Source organism: Agelaius tricolor, unplaced genomic scaffold (genome assembly GCF_023055355.1).
Source record: "Agelaius tricolor isolate 1412-34295 unplaced genomic scaffold, bAgeTri1.0.p SCAF_11, whole genome shotgun sequence".
Taxonomy (NCBI): domain Eukaryota; kingdom Metazoa; phylum Chordata; class Aves; order Passeriformes; family Icteridae; genus Agelaius; species Agelaius tricolor.
In genome coordinates, this window is record NW_027269271.1 from 4766995 (window position 1) to 4782075 (window position 15081).

General features: G+C 45.4%; 2 protein-coding genes across 2 annotated transcripts; one reads left to right on the top strand and one right to left on the bottom strand.

Annotated features, from left to right (window-relative positions):
* The first annotated feature begins 4891 nt into the window (after positions 1-4891).
* MRPS14 (mitochondrial ribosomal protein S14) lies at positions 4892-7686 on the top strand. Its single transcript, XM_071435908.1, has 3 exons — positions 4892-5006; positions 5759-5917; positions 7193-7686. Exons 1-3 carry the CDS (start codon positions 4962-4964, stop codon positions 7373-7375), a joined length of 387 nt encoding a protein of 128 aa, XP_071292009.1. The 5' UTR covers positions 4892-4961; the 3' UTR covers positions 7376-7686.
* Positions 7687-7689: 3 nt separating this feature from the next.
* CACYBP (calcyclin binding protein) lies at positions 7690-14649 on the bottom strand. The gene is made up of 6 exons (XM_071435907.1): positions 14423-14649; positions 13681-13873; positions 12893-12989; positions 12292-12391; positions 10866-10960; positions 7690-9214 (listed from the first exon to the last, which is right to left on the bottom strand). The coding sequence occupies exons 1-6, from the start codon at positions 14441-14443 to the stop codon at positions 9055-9057; spliced, it is 666 nt and encodes a 221-aa protein (XP_071292008.1). The 5' UTR covers positions 14444-14649; the 3' UTR covers positions 7690-9054.
* Between the last annotated feature and the right edge of the window lie 432 nt (positions 14650-15081).

Consider the following 15081-nt stretch of genomic DNA (forward strand, 5'->3'; position numbering starts at 1 on the left):
ATTCTGGGGAGAAAGGACTAGAACAGAAACAAAGAAAAACATTGCAATGAGGATCATGACTTGCCACATGGCCAAGCATGAAATTTTTTCAAACTTATTTTGACTAAGAAAATGCAGAACTAGAGTTCCCAGCCTGTAGTCATCTTGGATTTATCAGCATGATCTAACAGCATATCATTAGATAGAAATAAATAATGTGGCCAGTAATAAATATCATTTCCTAGATGACTCTTTCCAGCTTCTAAACCCACACTGGCATGAGGAAATTCTCATAAAGCTCTCCCTTACCAATGCATCTAGGAAGATAAAGACAAGCCTAACCCCTCTTTTATTATAACTACCACAGTTAATTAAAAATGTCAACTGATCCCCAACACTGGGGAATGCAGCTTCTCCACAGCAGAGGCAGAAAGCTGAGCTTTTCTGACTGAGTACTGATGGAAACTTACATTTGGTGCCTGGAGAAGACCTGGGCAAATCTGCTGCACATTAGGTATTTCAGACACCAACAATACCTCAATTGTTTTGCCATGAGACAGACAGCTCCTTGGTGTCTTGAAGCAAACCTTGAAAGCAGTCCATATAGAATATCTGCTTACCATCTAGTTTACCTGATTTTAATTACAAGTGAGCTCATCCTAAGCTGATTAAACAATCTATCAGCTGCATTTCATGAGCAAGTTTTGTGGTTTGACACTGGCCAAACACTATGCACTCAAGAAAGTTTCTCACTTGCCTTCTCCTGCTATAGCTGGGCAGAGGAGAGTAAAAAAAATTTTAAAAGGGTTCATGAGTTGAAAGAAGGACCAGAAGAAAACACTCCAAGGGCAAAACAGGCTCAACTTAGAAGTACAGAGTGAGTTTTTTACTAACAAAATCAGAGGAGGATAATGAGAAGTAAATTAAGCCCTTAAAACACCTTTTCTTCCCCCAGCCCCTCCTTCCTTCCCACTGACAGCACAGGGAGACAGAGCACAGGGGTTTTGGTCAGTTTGCCACCCAAGGGTTTCTTCTGGTGCTCAGGGAGAGAAGTTGTTTCCAGCTCTGCTTTCCCACCACAACCCATCCTCTCCCTCCAAGGGACACAGAAACCAGCTTCACCTTTCTTTTTCTCCTGTGCAGACTTCTGAAACAAATAAAATAGAAAAGATTGCCTCAAAGCTCTGAACAAATTTATGTCTAAATTCTGCAGATTCTCATCACAGTCCATTGCAGGAAACCCCCAAAGCTTTGTTTTGTGTGTGGTTTACTTCCAAACCCCTGGAGATGAGGTCCCAAACACACAGACACATGCACAAAATCCCTTTGCTCAGCACATAGTGATTAATAGCATTCTGGGCTGTAACATGATCTTGTGACTAATTGGGGCTTCATGGGAATCACAGATTGAGCTCAACATTTTCCTGGGCTTAGAGATCATTCCAGAGGAAAAAACCCTGAACACAAGCATTTCTGTCAAGCATAATGAAAGAGAACAACTTTTTTGGCTTCCTCATCATATAATAAAGAGATTTCTTTTCCCCCTGCTCTTAAAAAGAGTGGGTTTAGCTGACTTTTTGTGGAGAATATCATGTCATACATATAACTGGCTATAACACCATATTAGGGAAAGGAAAGAATGCCTATCAGTCAGATCTACCAGGCAAAGAATATTCTCTTAAGGGAAGGGATGAAAGAAACCCTGTTCACATCTTTTCAATTATTGCAGAGGAAAGCACAGGACAACGAAAGCTGGAGAGAATGTGGAATATTTCTGTGAAAGTTTCCAACAATCTAACTCTGTAAGTCTTTTACCATCCTACTGCCCAGTGCTTGAAGATTTAGGGTATCTGCCTAACATCATGTATTAGGAACAAGCATTCTAAAAAGAAACCCTTCTAGGTTAAACCCTAGGTCCATTAGAGCCAAAGGCAAAACTCCCATTTATATTAGCAGATATGTAGTTTTATATGGTTGGAGGAGACAACCTGGGAAAGCTTAAACCCTTCACAATGGGCTTAACAAAACCCATTAAATACTACTGCACCTTTTGCAATAATAGCAATACATGCCCATAATGCAGGATTATTGATGTTTGTGTAAGGCTGCAAAATCCTTGGAGGGCATCTGCTCTAAGAAGTCAAAGACAAACTGAGTTTTTCCCTCAAAACAAGCAACAGCAATCTCAAAGAAATTAAAATTTATTTTCTCTTACCCATCAAGTACTTTGAACTGTCTAGTTCAGAGCCCTTCTGATGCAGGCACCACTTGCAGAGATAATTTGAGCAACCCAAAAAGTGACCAAATCCTCTTCCCACTCTGCTGCAAAGCAGCAGCAGTCCCTGCAGGGTGTTTAAGAGCCCACGGACCAGATGAAAGGAACCAATAGAGGCGTCGGGGCGTTTCCCTCTTACAAACCACCTAAGGAGCAGGCTGGCTTTGGGAACGATTCCCCTGCTCAGTATTGCTCTCGCCCATCAGCAGGAAGAACCATTTCCCATTTGTTTTATGCTCTGCTACTAGTCAAAAGCCAGGGAGCCTCTCCAGCTCTGTACATGTTTGCAAGAATCACAGGATGGTTACTGAGACTACTGTATCAACAAGCACATTTGTAATATTAATGATGAGAAATTCAGGTGGAGTACATGAGAAAATAAAAACAATAAAATAAATCAAACTCAGCAGCAGTTAAACATTACATTTTTTCAGCACAATACTTTCAAAAATCCCTCAGGAACTACCCACAGGGTTATTTAAACAGGTGCATTACTGAGCCCAGTTTTTAGCTGACAAACCCTCAGATTCTGAACAGTTCCTTTGATTGACTGCAGCCAGAAGCTGTGCTGAGGGAGCAGAAGATGGTAGCAGCCTGAGGAATATCAACATCCATCATTAATCCTTGCCAGTCTCAGCTGGGGAAGTGCCAATCACACAGGTGATGCTGTTGAGCAAGTGAGGGAGTCAGCCCTGGCTGAAGTTCTCCTTTGCATTCTCACCCATTCCTTCCACACCTGGACCATCCAATAAGCACAAAATGGGAATATACAACATATACAGATATATACAAAATATTATATATTGATATATACAGAATATACAAAATATTGTAGAAAAGAATGCACGCTGTAACATTCAAATCCCCCTTGATCACATCTATTTTATCTGCTCTGCTGATATATATACACCAATTAATTTCACAATCTGGAAAAATAGCAAGTTACAGACGATTACAGAGAACAAAGCTTGAAATTCTGCCCTTGCAAACAGCAGAAAGCTACCACAGTAAGCACCTAGGAAAGTTGCTGACTGCAGCATGGTTAATAAAATTTGATTAGCCAGCCAACCTAGCTACTTCTTCCAGGTTATTACATATTTCTGGACCAGTATAATATACCAAACATATGAGTAAAACAACTAGCACACACAGAGCAAGCAGCTTGACAAACTGAGAGAACCAGCTTCTCGAATGACTTTTTGAATGTAGCTAATGAGCTGATAGAAAACTATGAATTCAACATCAAAACCGTGATGCATGTTCTCCCTGAAATCAGGAAATAGACATATTTTAAATGCTGCCTAAGAGAAGTCGCAGTCAGTGGAACAGGACAGTTCCTCTCACTGAACAAAAACAATGGAAGCAGAATTTCCCATTTGTTTTTCTCTGTTGGGGGTTATGATTATTCAGGTTTGGATATTACTAAAAGTTTGGACAACACTCTCAGGCACACAGTTGTGAAAAATGCATGTATTTTATGATTGGCTTTTCACAAATATTCAAATGAATATTATATGTGTTTTGTTAGAGAGTAATGCTGTATTAATTCTCTTAAGTACTGTGTTAAATATAGTTTTAGGTTATAAAAATTGTTAAAATAGAAATGATGCTACGTAGGATGCTTTTTTTAAAAAGAAAGGACTCGCACTGAGATAGCAGCCACAGGACACCTAAATCTTTCAGAGAAAAAGAATTTATTGCCCTCCTATCAGAAGAAATGAACTTCTTCCCGCCTCGAAGGCGCTGTTAGGATTTGGAGGAAGAAGCTGATGATGACCAGACAGAATCCTGTGTTTGAATGGAATTTCTGCATCATGTATGAAGTGTATGAATATGCAACAGGCTGTTGTTTTGAAGGGTGAATCCTTTGTTCGTGGGGGTCCTTTTTCGGGCTCGTGCTGCCCAGAAAAAGGTACCTGGACGTCCGTAACTCTTTGTATTTATTGTCTCATATTGTCCTAATTCAATTTGTCCAAATTATTATTACTCTAATTGTATTACTATTTTTATAACCATTTTATTACTATTAAACTTTTAAAGTTTTGAAAACAAGTGATTGGCGTTTTTAACACGGTGGAATTCTCTGAGTTGTCCTGTGCAGGGCCAGGAGCTGAACTCGATGATCCTTAGGGGTCCCTTCCAATTCAGAATATTCTACAATTCAAAACCCCCCAGGAGAAAAATCCCCTGCAAGGCACAGGTATAAACCTAGGAATTTAGGAACAGTCCTAGGTGATAAACAAGCAAAAGACGCCGCTAAGGAACAGAGCTGGCCCAGAGGTTCTTGTCCCGCAGCAACACAAGCGGTCAGGACGCTCATGGACCATGGGCTCACAGACAGGGACCCCACAAGGGCAGGACGATGCCTTTGAGTCAATTTTCCTGCTGGGATAAATTCCCTGTCATTTTCACAGCCGCTCCCCTTCAGCCTGGGATAACTCTGCTGCAGCCAAGGCCGGACTCTGACGTTCCTGTGGCAGACCCAGCTGCCTCCAATGACGGGAGGTGCCAGCGAGACCTGACAGCAGCTCTGAGATGATAAACACAGCGCACCCCTCAGGTGCGGCTGGGGATCTTACCGCAATTCCGGCCGCAGAGGGTTAAAAAACCGAGGAATGCACATTGGGAATGCAGCATTGGGAGGGGGTGGGAGCGGCCTGAGGGCGGGCTCTGCCCTGACTGCGCGCATGCGCGGCGCAGCGGCAAGATGGCGGCGGCCGCGCTGTGCTGGGCGCTAAGGGCGGCTCGGCAGGTCAGACCCACTCATTCCTCTCCGTTCCTCTTATTCTGCTTCCCCGCGTCTCTCCGGGACCCTATCCGCCCAGGGGAGGCACCGGGGAGCGGGCAGGGGAGATGCGGGTAGTGTTTGACCGCTGCGGGCTCGGCCCTGTCCCCGCGGCGCGGGAACATCACGGGTCCGGGGTTATGTAGAGTTCGGTGTAGCTCGGGCTTCTTTGTGTCTCTCTGTGAAGAGAACTTGCTAACACTTTATATGACGTTCAGAGTTATATACTAATGCAGTAGGGAATCTGGAAAGTATGAAAGCTAAAGCTCTCAAGGCATCACTGTTACTCGTCAGAGAGAGCAAGGATCGGTGCTGCCCCTCGTGAGGGAGATGTAGGCAGCGATGGATGTGTAAGAAGTGTAACGTGTGATCCAGGAGTTAAACGATACCGGAGACACAGGAGCCGAGGGAGCGGCTGGAGCCGTGTCAGGGGAGGCTTAGGCTGGATATTAGCGAAAGGTTTTCCCCATGCAGGTGGCCGGGCACTGGAACAGGCTCCCCAGGGAGTGGTGACAGTCCCAAGGCTGCCAGAGCTCAAAGGATGTTTGGGCAACACTTCAGACACGTGTTGGGATTGTGGGGGCCAGGCATTGAACTCGATATTCGTCAGTCTCTTTCAACTCTGGATAGTCCATGGTTTATGGAAATAACAATTCATCCTTGATTAGGGTAAACTACATGCAACAGGCAGGTATCACAAATTTTATTTTTTCAATCAGGTTCTCCCGTCGTCCTGCCCAAGGCAGGTGCGGAGCTACTACGTGGACTGGAGGATGCTGCGGGACGTCAAGAGAAGGAAGATGGCCTACGAGTACGCGGACGAGAGGCTGCGGATCAACGCCATCCGCAAGAACTCCATCCTCCCCAAGGAGCTGCAGGTACTGCCAGCTGCCTGCACCCAGCCACACGAGGCTCCTGCTGCTCTGGTGTGCTCAGGGCCGTGGCAGGCACTTTCTAGATCCAAACGGCTGTCCCAGGTCACAGGTGGTGTGTTTCCCCAGCTCACCAGCACAGAATCATGTCATATTCCATAGTGACTTCAGCCTTCTGGGGGTGTTTACAACCAGAGTGTGCTCACCTGACTGGAGGGTGTGTGCATTGGGTTTGGGGTTTTTGAAAGCAGTGCTTGTGGAAGCAGCATATGTAACACTAAATACAGTGAAGTCACATGCATACACTGCCCCTAACATATATTGTCAAACCTATTTTCTTTACTTCCAATAATTCAGAATAATAAACTCTAGACTTTTTTCCCCTTATTTAAAAATATGAATTCCTGATCTAGCTCAAACCACTAATCTGTGCTATTAGGAATATTTAATTTTACTTCTTGCCTGAACTACAAGCATGTGAAACCTGCATCAGAGCTGAGTTTTAAAACTGTTCTTAAAAATTGATTTCTCTGCTCTCAGCCTGCCTTACTAAGCACCAAAAACATCTGCACGCATCAGATTATTCCTGTATTTAATCTCACCATGATACTTACACATTCTGGGAGAAAAAGTGTATGGATTTGCTTTTATGTATTGACTTTACCATTCTTGGGCAAGTCTGACTGGTGCTGGATGTCCTTACGAGGCAAAACCAATACAGAAAAAAGCCCCAAAAGAAGATCCTGTAACACCTTCCAAAGAACCCTATATGAGATCCCTTTTACTGAAATCCTAGCATGCTACCTCAGTGCAGGCAGCTAATAAACAACATATATTTAAAATCAGCTCATCTGAAAGGACTAACCTACCCTGCATGAGGAGAAAGCCCAGTGTGTTTTTGACTAACTGTAATTCCTGGTTTGAGGTTATTCAGTCTGTAATAAGATTAAATGTTGGGTCTCTTAGAGGGCTAGCCCACCCAGGAAGAGGGACAGAGACAAGCTGCTTTGACTGGTTAAAATTAGTGGCTTGAGATTGTTCTGTCTGTGTAATAGGATTAATCTGGGGGTCTCCATGTGGATTAGTTTACATTCACTGTTGCAATGCCCAGAAAGGGTGGGCTGAGTGAGGTGAAAGCTCCCCATTAAATAGCAAAGCTTATTCATGAAGTGGTAGAGAAACTTGTGATGGTACCTAGTAAACATCTGGATTGTGAGGTGTGGCAGTAAGGCCCCTCTAGATCCCAGGGAACACAGCTAAACTTGAGTGCTCGTGTTTTAGGAGGTGGCCGACAAAGAGATCGCCGCCCTGCCGCGGGACAGCTGCCCGGTGAGGATCCGGAACCGCTGTGTGCTCACGTCCCGCCCTCGGGGCGTTAAGCGGCGCTGGAGGCTCAGCAGAATTGTTTTCCGCCACTTTGCTGACCACGCCCAGATGTCCGGTGTCCAGAGAGCCATGTGGTAATAATCTGCACGTGCCTGTGCAGTCAGGCAGATGAAACGAACCTGGCTCTTTTGTGTGGGTAATTAAAGCAAGACTGTCCTGCCTCAGAGCCCAGCATCAATGTCAAACTAATAAGGGAAGGAGGAGTTGTGCTGATTCATTAAACTCACTGGATTACAATTGCTATCAGCTGACAAGGAGCAGCACAACTGCACTGAACTGGTCTGTGTCAGAGGCAGTTTGAGTGTGAGAAAAAATCACAATGTGATGGTACAGAACTAAGCTGAGGTTTGTGGTATGGGCAATATTAGAAATAAAGACATACAGCACAAGGCTTGTTTAAGCAATTTTTTTTGTTGCCATCATATGGTAAGTTCATCATGGTAATTTGGGTAAAAGCATCAGTAAAACTGCACAACAGGACAAAGTGGTATTCTGCTGTGAACAAGGGCAAGCACAGAGTGGGAATAAAACATGGCCTCAGGTTCAGATACTCTTGCTATGCTAACTCAATATATACGTGTATTAACGAGCAGACAACGTGGCTAAAGGACCTGTCACAAACTACACTGTGCTGGTATTTCTCCTGTTCATAGTGCAGTGCTCAGTCCCATGCTTCAAGAACAAGGTGGCAAGGAAGCCCTAGTCCTGACCCTAACAGGAGAGTAACGGCTTCCTTAATTCACAGGTAACAACAAATCTGTCCTTGGGAGACACATGAGAAGGGGGCAGGAAGGACACAATTAACAACAGGCTTGCTGCTAAGGTCATGTTTGCCCTGTACTCTTCTTCAAAGCACTGCAGTAAAGGGGGGGCAGTGGCTGCTATGTCCCCCACCCCAGCAGAGGCTGAGAGGTGGCAATGAAAAGGCCAAATACCACTAGCAGGAAACTGACAGCAACCCCTCACACCCAGCTGAGTGATATTTTGTTGTATAAGCCATCTCAATATACTTACTCTCTTACCTTAAAACCCTTTCAAAGCTGATGGACAAAGTGGAGCTTATCCCTTGTTTCCTACTGTACACTGCTGGAGCCAGGGCAAGCTCCCTGTCCCTGGTCTCCTGTGATGACTGCAGACTGCATCCTGACTGATGCCATCTCAGAGATGCCATCTCATTACAGCTAGCCCAAGCACGCTGATTTCCAAAATTCATAGTAACAGTATTATTAGACAGAAATAGTTTTTGAGAGTAATCATTAAATTTGAATACCACAGGATTAACACCATATTGTTTCTGCTTAACTATCAAATGCTTAGATTTCTGCTTTCTTCAGCAGTTCTCCCTTTGTGACATGCTTTATAGTTCAGCACTTTCCCATTTTTAATCAGAAAGCTACACCCTGTGAAGTGAACATGACACTAGCCCCAGCAACCACATGGGTCCAGCTGCCACTGGCAACAGAGGCCTTGACCCATTCTAGTTTAAGATTCCTTTCCTTTTACATTGTTCTCAGTCTCACAGCACTCCCCTCTCATCGGAGAGGCTTTGGGTATATACCCTATGCTTCACTTCCCAGGAAATGCTGAACCACTTGACTGAAGGAAATGCTTTATAAGCTATTTTATTTAAATATTTTCTCCAACCTGAAATGGAAAATGACTGTCTTTGCTTGGAAGAAGGTTATGTAAACGATGATCTTTGCAGCACAGCGTGTCTCACATGGAAGATCAGTTTTAAGGCGGCCCTTAGAGTGCTTTCAGATATCCATTGGTATGTCCCCTTTGTACTGCTTTTCTCTGCTTTCAACCCAGGCCTTATTGATGGTGCGCTTCATCTCATCGTCCCCTTCCGCGTACATCTTCTTTAAAATGTTCATAAGCCCTTCACTAGGATCTGCGGTGTCATAGGCAGCCTTCCTGCAAGACACATCCGTGAGAAGGTCAGGAATACCCAACAAAAGGAAGTGCTACTGTTTGAAACAGCCTGGGAATGGGACTTGCACTTTGGCAAAGTCTTTAGATCATGGCAGTCTCAGTTGGCTTTTAAATAGGAAGAATTCTAAGAAACTTGCCCTTAAACCAAGGGCAAGTTAAGTAGTGTACCTAGAGATGTCCCATGGGGTGGGACAGTATTTTAATGTGAAGCACTTTGCAGTAAACATGACCCTGGAAGCACTCCCAAAATTAACTGCAGGAAGCAGAAGTGAAATGTAACAGACAAAGTGCCAATACCTGCCTTGTGTTACATGACAGGTGAATAAAGATGGAGAAGAAATGACCACATCAAGCACATTCACAACCCAAAAGGCTTTTTCTGCTTCCCATTTTTCAGATGATCTCCAGAGGTTAACTGACTTCTTAACACATTGCATTTCAAAGCAATTTTCTCCGGTGATGAACAGTGCCACCCGCAGTCAGCACCGTGGAGGACATGGCCTGTATGACCCGACTATAAATAATGCCCTCTCTATCCCATTTTCCAAAATCCCGTAGGTAGTCCTAGTGAAGTGCAGCTCAAAACCACAGGAGATGCAAACAGATCAGCAGAGGGAGCAGTTTCCTCATGCTCAGGGCTAACATCGGCTCACAGACCCTGCCTGGGAGCAGCATTGCTGGAGCCGCTCGTTTGACAAACAGTAAATCAAGATACAGGTTTAACAAAGTGACCCTGTCCCTCCAGAAAACTGCATTAATTGTCAAGTCACTTCCTCTTAAATCTCCTGTGATGCCATTTGAGTGGAGAAGGCGATTTTGCCCGAAATTCAGGTACTTATGCCTGATCAGTTTTAGCAAATCACCCTAAAAACATACACAAAATGAATTGTTGTTGGCAGAGATAAAATTCTCAAAAGTGTTCTCATTCTTTAAGGTGGCTATACATATAAAATAACATTAAATCATCATATGATCCACATATATATATATTTTATAAAGTCTCTTGTCCCCAGGTGTTTCCTGCTGTCATTTAGCACCCTCATACCTGTGCATGTCTAAGCTGCTCCCAAGCACTTGAAGTGTTACAAACTGGCTTGAGACTGTGGAAAACCATCTAAGTAAACAAAGACCTGCTCTGCCAAAGGCATGCTGATGCTGGGATTTTTGTGCAGGCACTTCACACCCAGTTGACAATAATGATTTTGACCAGTAGAGCTGCAGGGGATCTACCCACGTATTTCTACATAATACACACTTGATGTAAAAACAGTCCCCTCACTAATGCCGTTTTTGCAATGAATGCAGCCATCAAAATGCAAATGAATCTTTCATTGGTTGATTCCCTTCAGAATTTTCAGTGCAGCTCTTCCCAATCACACGTCCTATGATGCAGCCTTCATCATTAGCAATAAAACAGTGGAGGAATGGCAGCTACTCAAAGTGTATTTCTTGCAGTCCTACAAATATCAAAAGAAATCCCAACCTAACAATCCTCCAACATCTCAGGGCTTGTCCCCCAGACCACAAATCCTCAGAACAGCTGCACAGTCAGTACAGATCTCTCCCAACAGTCCTAAAACAACACAGAGAACAGGAAATGGAAAACAAGATGGAGGGTTGAAAAGACACTTACTCTTTCTCTTTGCTTTCTTTTTCCACTTGAGTGAGACAATCCCATTTTTCCTCCCGCTTCTTCTTACACATGACAAGGATCATGTCTGTCTTTATCTGTATGGTGAACAACAGCAAGGCATGAATTCAGAATGCTTCATAAAGGGATGCCAGTCAAAATGAGTTAGGTCAGCCTGTAAGATAAGCCTCTTCCATACTCTCAAATTGCTGAAACATTTCTCTCAGCTATCCAGCATTATGTAGCATACAAAAATTATAGCATATACTCAGCCTCAGGGTACAAAGTATTAACTCCACTGTGGACAACTTACATATGTGGTTAATATAACACTAGTACAGATTTACAGTGCCAATTCAGAAGAACATAACGTGCTGCAGGAACACTGTCCAGTGATTTGAAGGATGCTCACACACCCAGGGCTGCCTGGTAAAGAGTGACTATATTTACTGGACTTCTCCAAGCATGCCAAGTTGAAGTAGAGGCTCCTCCAATTTATTTCTCCAAGGACAATAAACTAGTTTTGGGATATTGCTTAATCTTGCAACATGTTTGCAAGTTCCAGAGCCTGTTGACTTGCAACCCTGACCTAAATTTCACAAAGAACTCCTGCCTGCCACAGCAGACAAAAGTCGACTGCAGCTTTAGCTTGGCTTAACAAGTACATGACCACTGCTCACTTTCATACTGTATTAAAAATCACCAGAGCATCACCCTCGTTTATTTCAGCTGGTTCAGTTTCACTCTGTACTCATTTTTGGCCAATTTCCAAATGAACCAGCAGTTCTTCACATCTGATGTCACCAAGCACAACAGAGAACTCCCAGGAGGTATGTGACACACCTCAGCCTGGGAAGGTGCCACAAGCAGCAGAGTACAGATATCACCAGCCAGCAGCAGTACAACGTCACCAGTTGTCCTGGTTTTGGCAGGGATAGAGTTAATTTCTCCCTTATAAAATTAACATCCTGCTAGGGTTAAACCACCACACCAGCATTCAGTTCTGGAGCAACACACCCTTACTAAGGCAGAGCAGGTTCCAGACTTGGCTTTGGGAATTAAGCCTATTTAAGCTTCCCAAGATTTCAGTCTGCTGACAAATCTCCTAAAATCGCAAAGAATTTCTCAGAGGTATTTAAAAGCACAAAGATGCAAATGAACACTTGGTGGTATTTTCTGCTTAATTATTTCTGAAATCCTGTTGGTGAGCTATTAAATATCCAGACATGATCTCCTGAAATAGGATTCCAGAGACTAATTCTGCAGTTATGACAATCACAGATTAGTAAGACTCATGTTCACAGTGCAGAGACCTAGCAGCAGAAGGGAGGCACTGAACATAAGAATGGAGTCTCCTGAACCAGCCAGGCAATGAACAGGATCCTCTGTGAGGGCCCTCAGGGACTTCTAACAGACAAGGTGCACTGACCTTTCTAGAGCTGCCTTCCACTGAGATGGGCTTCAGGAGGTTGTTGAAGGTCATGGTGTAGTTCTTCCCATTCAGATTCTTCACCAGCAGATCAAATGACCTGGATCCAGGAAGTGGAGGGAGGGAAGGCACAAATATTCCAATCATTACATTGCCTGAAAACTGTTTACCAGGCTATTCTTTCCTATTTCTTTGGAAAGTAGAGTACTTCTTGGGAAAACAGGCCAACAGGCTTGAATTACTTTATTCCCAGGCCTCTCAAAATGTTCAGTTCTATTTTAACAGAGAAATTAAAAGAACCAATCCAGAGTCACAACAAATCAAGATCTTTAGGATCCTTTCTACCTACAAACTTGGAAAACCAAACGTCCTCAATGTACACCTCAGTTCTGTAACCACAAATACCCAGAGCTAACACTATGTGCCCTGTCAAGCATGGTGAGGTGCACTTGTAAAATGAAAACACCCTGATACCCTCAAGTGCTACTAAAAGCTAATACAAGTGAAGTTTAAAAAAAGAAAAAAAGGGAGTGGAGGAAAAAAAGGCTAATCCAACACTCCTGCATTTCAGTGTTTTTGCTGTGCTGCAAGATGAACTCACCTCTCTGTGAAATTCACCTGCACATTCTCAGCTGGAAGCTTCTGGACACCATTTAAAGAGATGTAAATCTTAACAAACTTATCTGACTGATCCCAACCTGGAAGTGAAAAAAAGGGATTAAGTTCTACCTTTCCTCCATAAGCTTCATACGCTCCAGCTTCCCCCACAAAGTCCCCTAGAACAACCAGGGTCTTTTCCTTACTGAAGCAATTTTCAGAGCAATAAAAGGAAAACATGAATTATTCAGGAATAACTTGAGAGCAAATGGAGGTCCCCCCATGTAGCCCTGCTCCCTAATCCCTGCAAATTCTGAGAAAACCCATGTATCAGCTCAGGTCAAAAGAGAGCAACCCAGGCTGTGCAGGGGGAGTCAAGCCAGCTGTTTGCTTCTGCTGCAGTTTCCTTGACCCAATTCTTCCCCTACTCCCTGCATCTTGAGCAATTCCCTCTCCTCTCACCTACATGGGGAGCAGAGAAGCCAAAGCTTACTCTTACACTCCTGCTAAACACTAAGCAATGGAAAAATACCAGCTGGTACAGCAAGGATACTTAATGCATCATCCCACCAAACACTATCACACAAACGTGATCAATATACACTGGGGTTTAGACGGCAAGTAAACATGTGGTAGCTTTTAAAGTGGGGTCTCCAACGTGGAAAAAACAGTGGAGATGTGGAATAAACAATTAAGCCTTCACTGTGATGCTAAATGGCAACTCTAACTCCCAGTAATGCCACCCTGCCATCTCTTCAGAGAGCTGCTGGAGCTCCAGAAAAATAATCTTACCATAATTGTTTATTTTCACTGTGTATCCTCCCAGCGATGACTTTTCTTCCTCTGCCACATCTTTTGGCTTCGGTGGAGGCTGATTCTTGATTTCCAGCTCCAGCTTTTGTTTCTCTGCTGCAAGGACATCACGCACCCGCTTCCTAGTGGCTTTCGTGAGCAGCTCTTTAACCTCTTCCAAATCTTTCTGCAACTGGTTCAAAAACAAAGAATCACACGTATACATTAGATACATTCATTGTGCTCAGGGCTCGCAGCTTTTTATGACAACTTCACGTATTCCAGATGCTGGAATTTCAGCTTTATCAGGTCAGTAGTTTAGTTTCCCACTACAACCATTTAAGCACGGAATCATCCCTTCCTTACCCCCTGTCCACTCCTGTGGATACATACAACCATAAAATCCTAATTCACAGAATGGGTCGGGCTGGAAGGGTGCAACTGCCCTGCTCAACCACGGCCATCTCAGTGCACGAGACTGTTAAAGGCCTCCAAGACCATCAATTCAGACAGGGTTTAAGCTCTCAGTGCTTAACTCTTCATACATTAAAAACCAGCGGGAAGCAAAAGAACCTGGGCGGATGGCAGAGCTCCCTCAACAAGCACCGCCGCAAGGTGAGACCTCCACAGCCCTCAGCGAACGCGGGGACTGACGGCTCCCGCCTCCCAGCCGGGACCCCACCGCTGCCCCTCGCCCCGGACCCCGCCTGCGCCCGGGGAGCAAAGCCGGGAATCGCCTCACCTCCTCCCGCGCCACGGCCATGGCGGCTCCCCGTGGAACCTCTGGAACCTTCCGGCCGCGGGAAGTGACGCGCGGGCCCCGGCCCCGCCCGCTCCGGCCCCGAGGAGGCGGGACCGGGAACTTCTCCCCCTGCCCTGGGCTCTGAGGGACGGCGGGACTGGGAGTTTCTACCCCGCCAAGCCCTGAGGGACGGGCGGGACCGGAGCTTCTGCGTCCGCCGAGACCTGAGGGACGGGCGGAACCGGGAGCCTCTCCCTCGCCGGGCTCTGAGGGACGGGCGGGACCGGGAGCTTCTCCCCACCCTAGGCTCTGACGGACGGGCGGGACCAGGAGCTTCTCCCCCGCCCTCGCCGGGCTCTGAGGGACAGCGGGACCAGGGGCTTTTCCCGCCCGCAGGGCTGTGAGGGACAGCCGGGACCAGGAGTTTCCCACACCGAGGACGCTGAGGGACGGGCGGGATCAGGAGCTTCGTCACCCCCCGGCCTCTGAGGGACGCCGGGACCCGGAGCTTCCCACCCCGAAGTCTCTGAGGGACGGGCAGGATCAGTTTCCCCACCCCGAGCTCTCTGAGGGACGGGCAGGATCAGTTTTCCCTGCCCCCCGGGCTCTGAGGGCGGGACCAGGAGCTTCCCCGTCCCCCGGGGTGCTCAGTGTGAGGG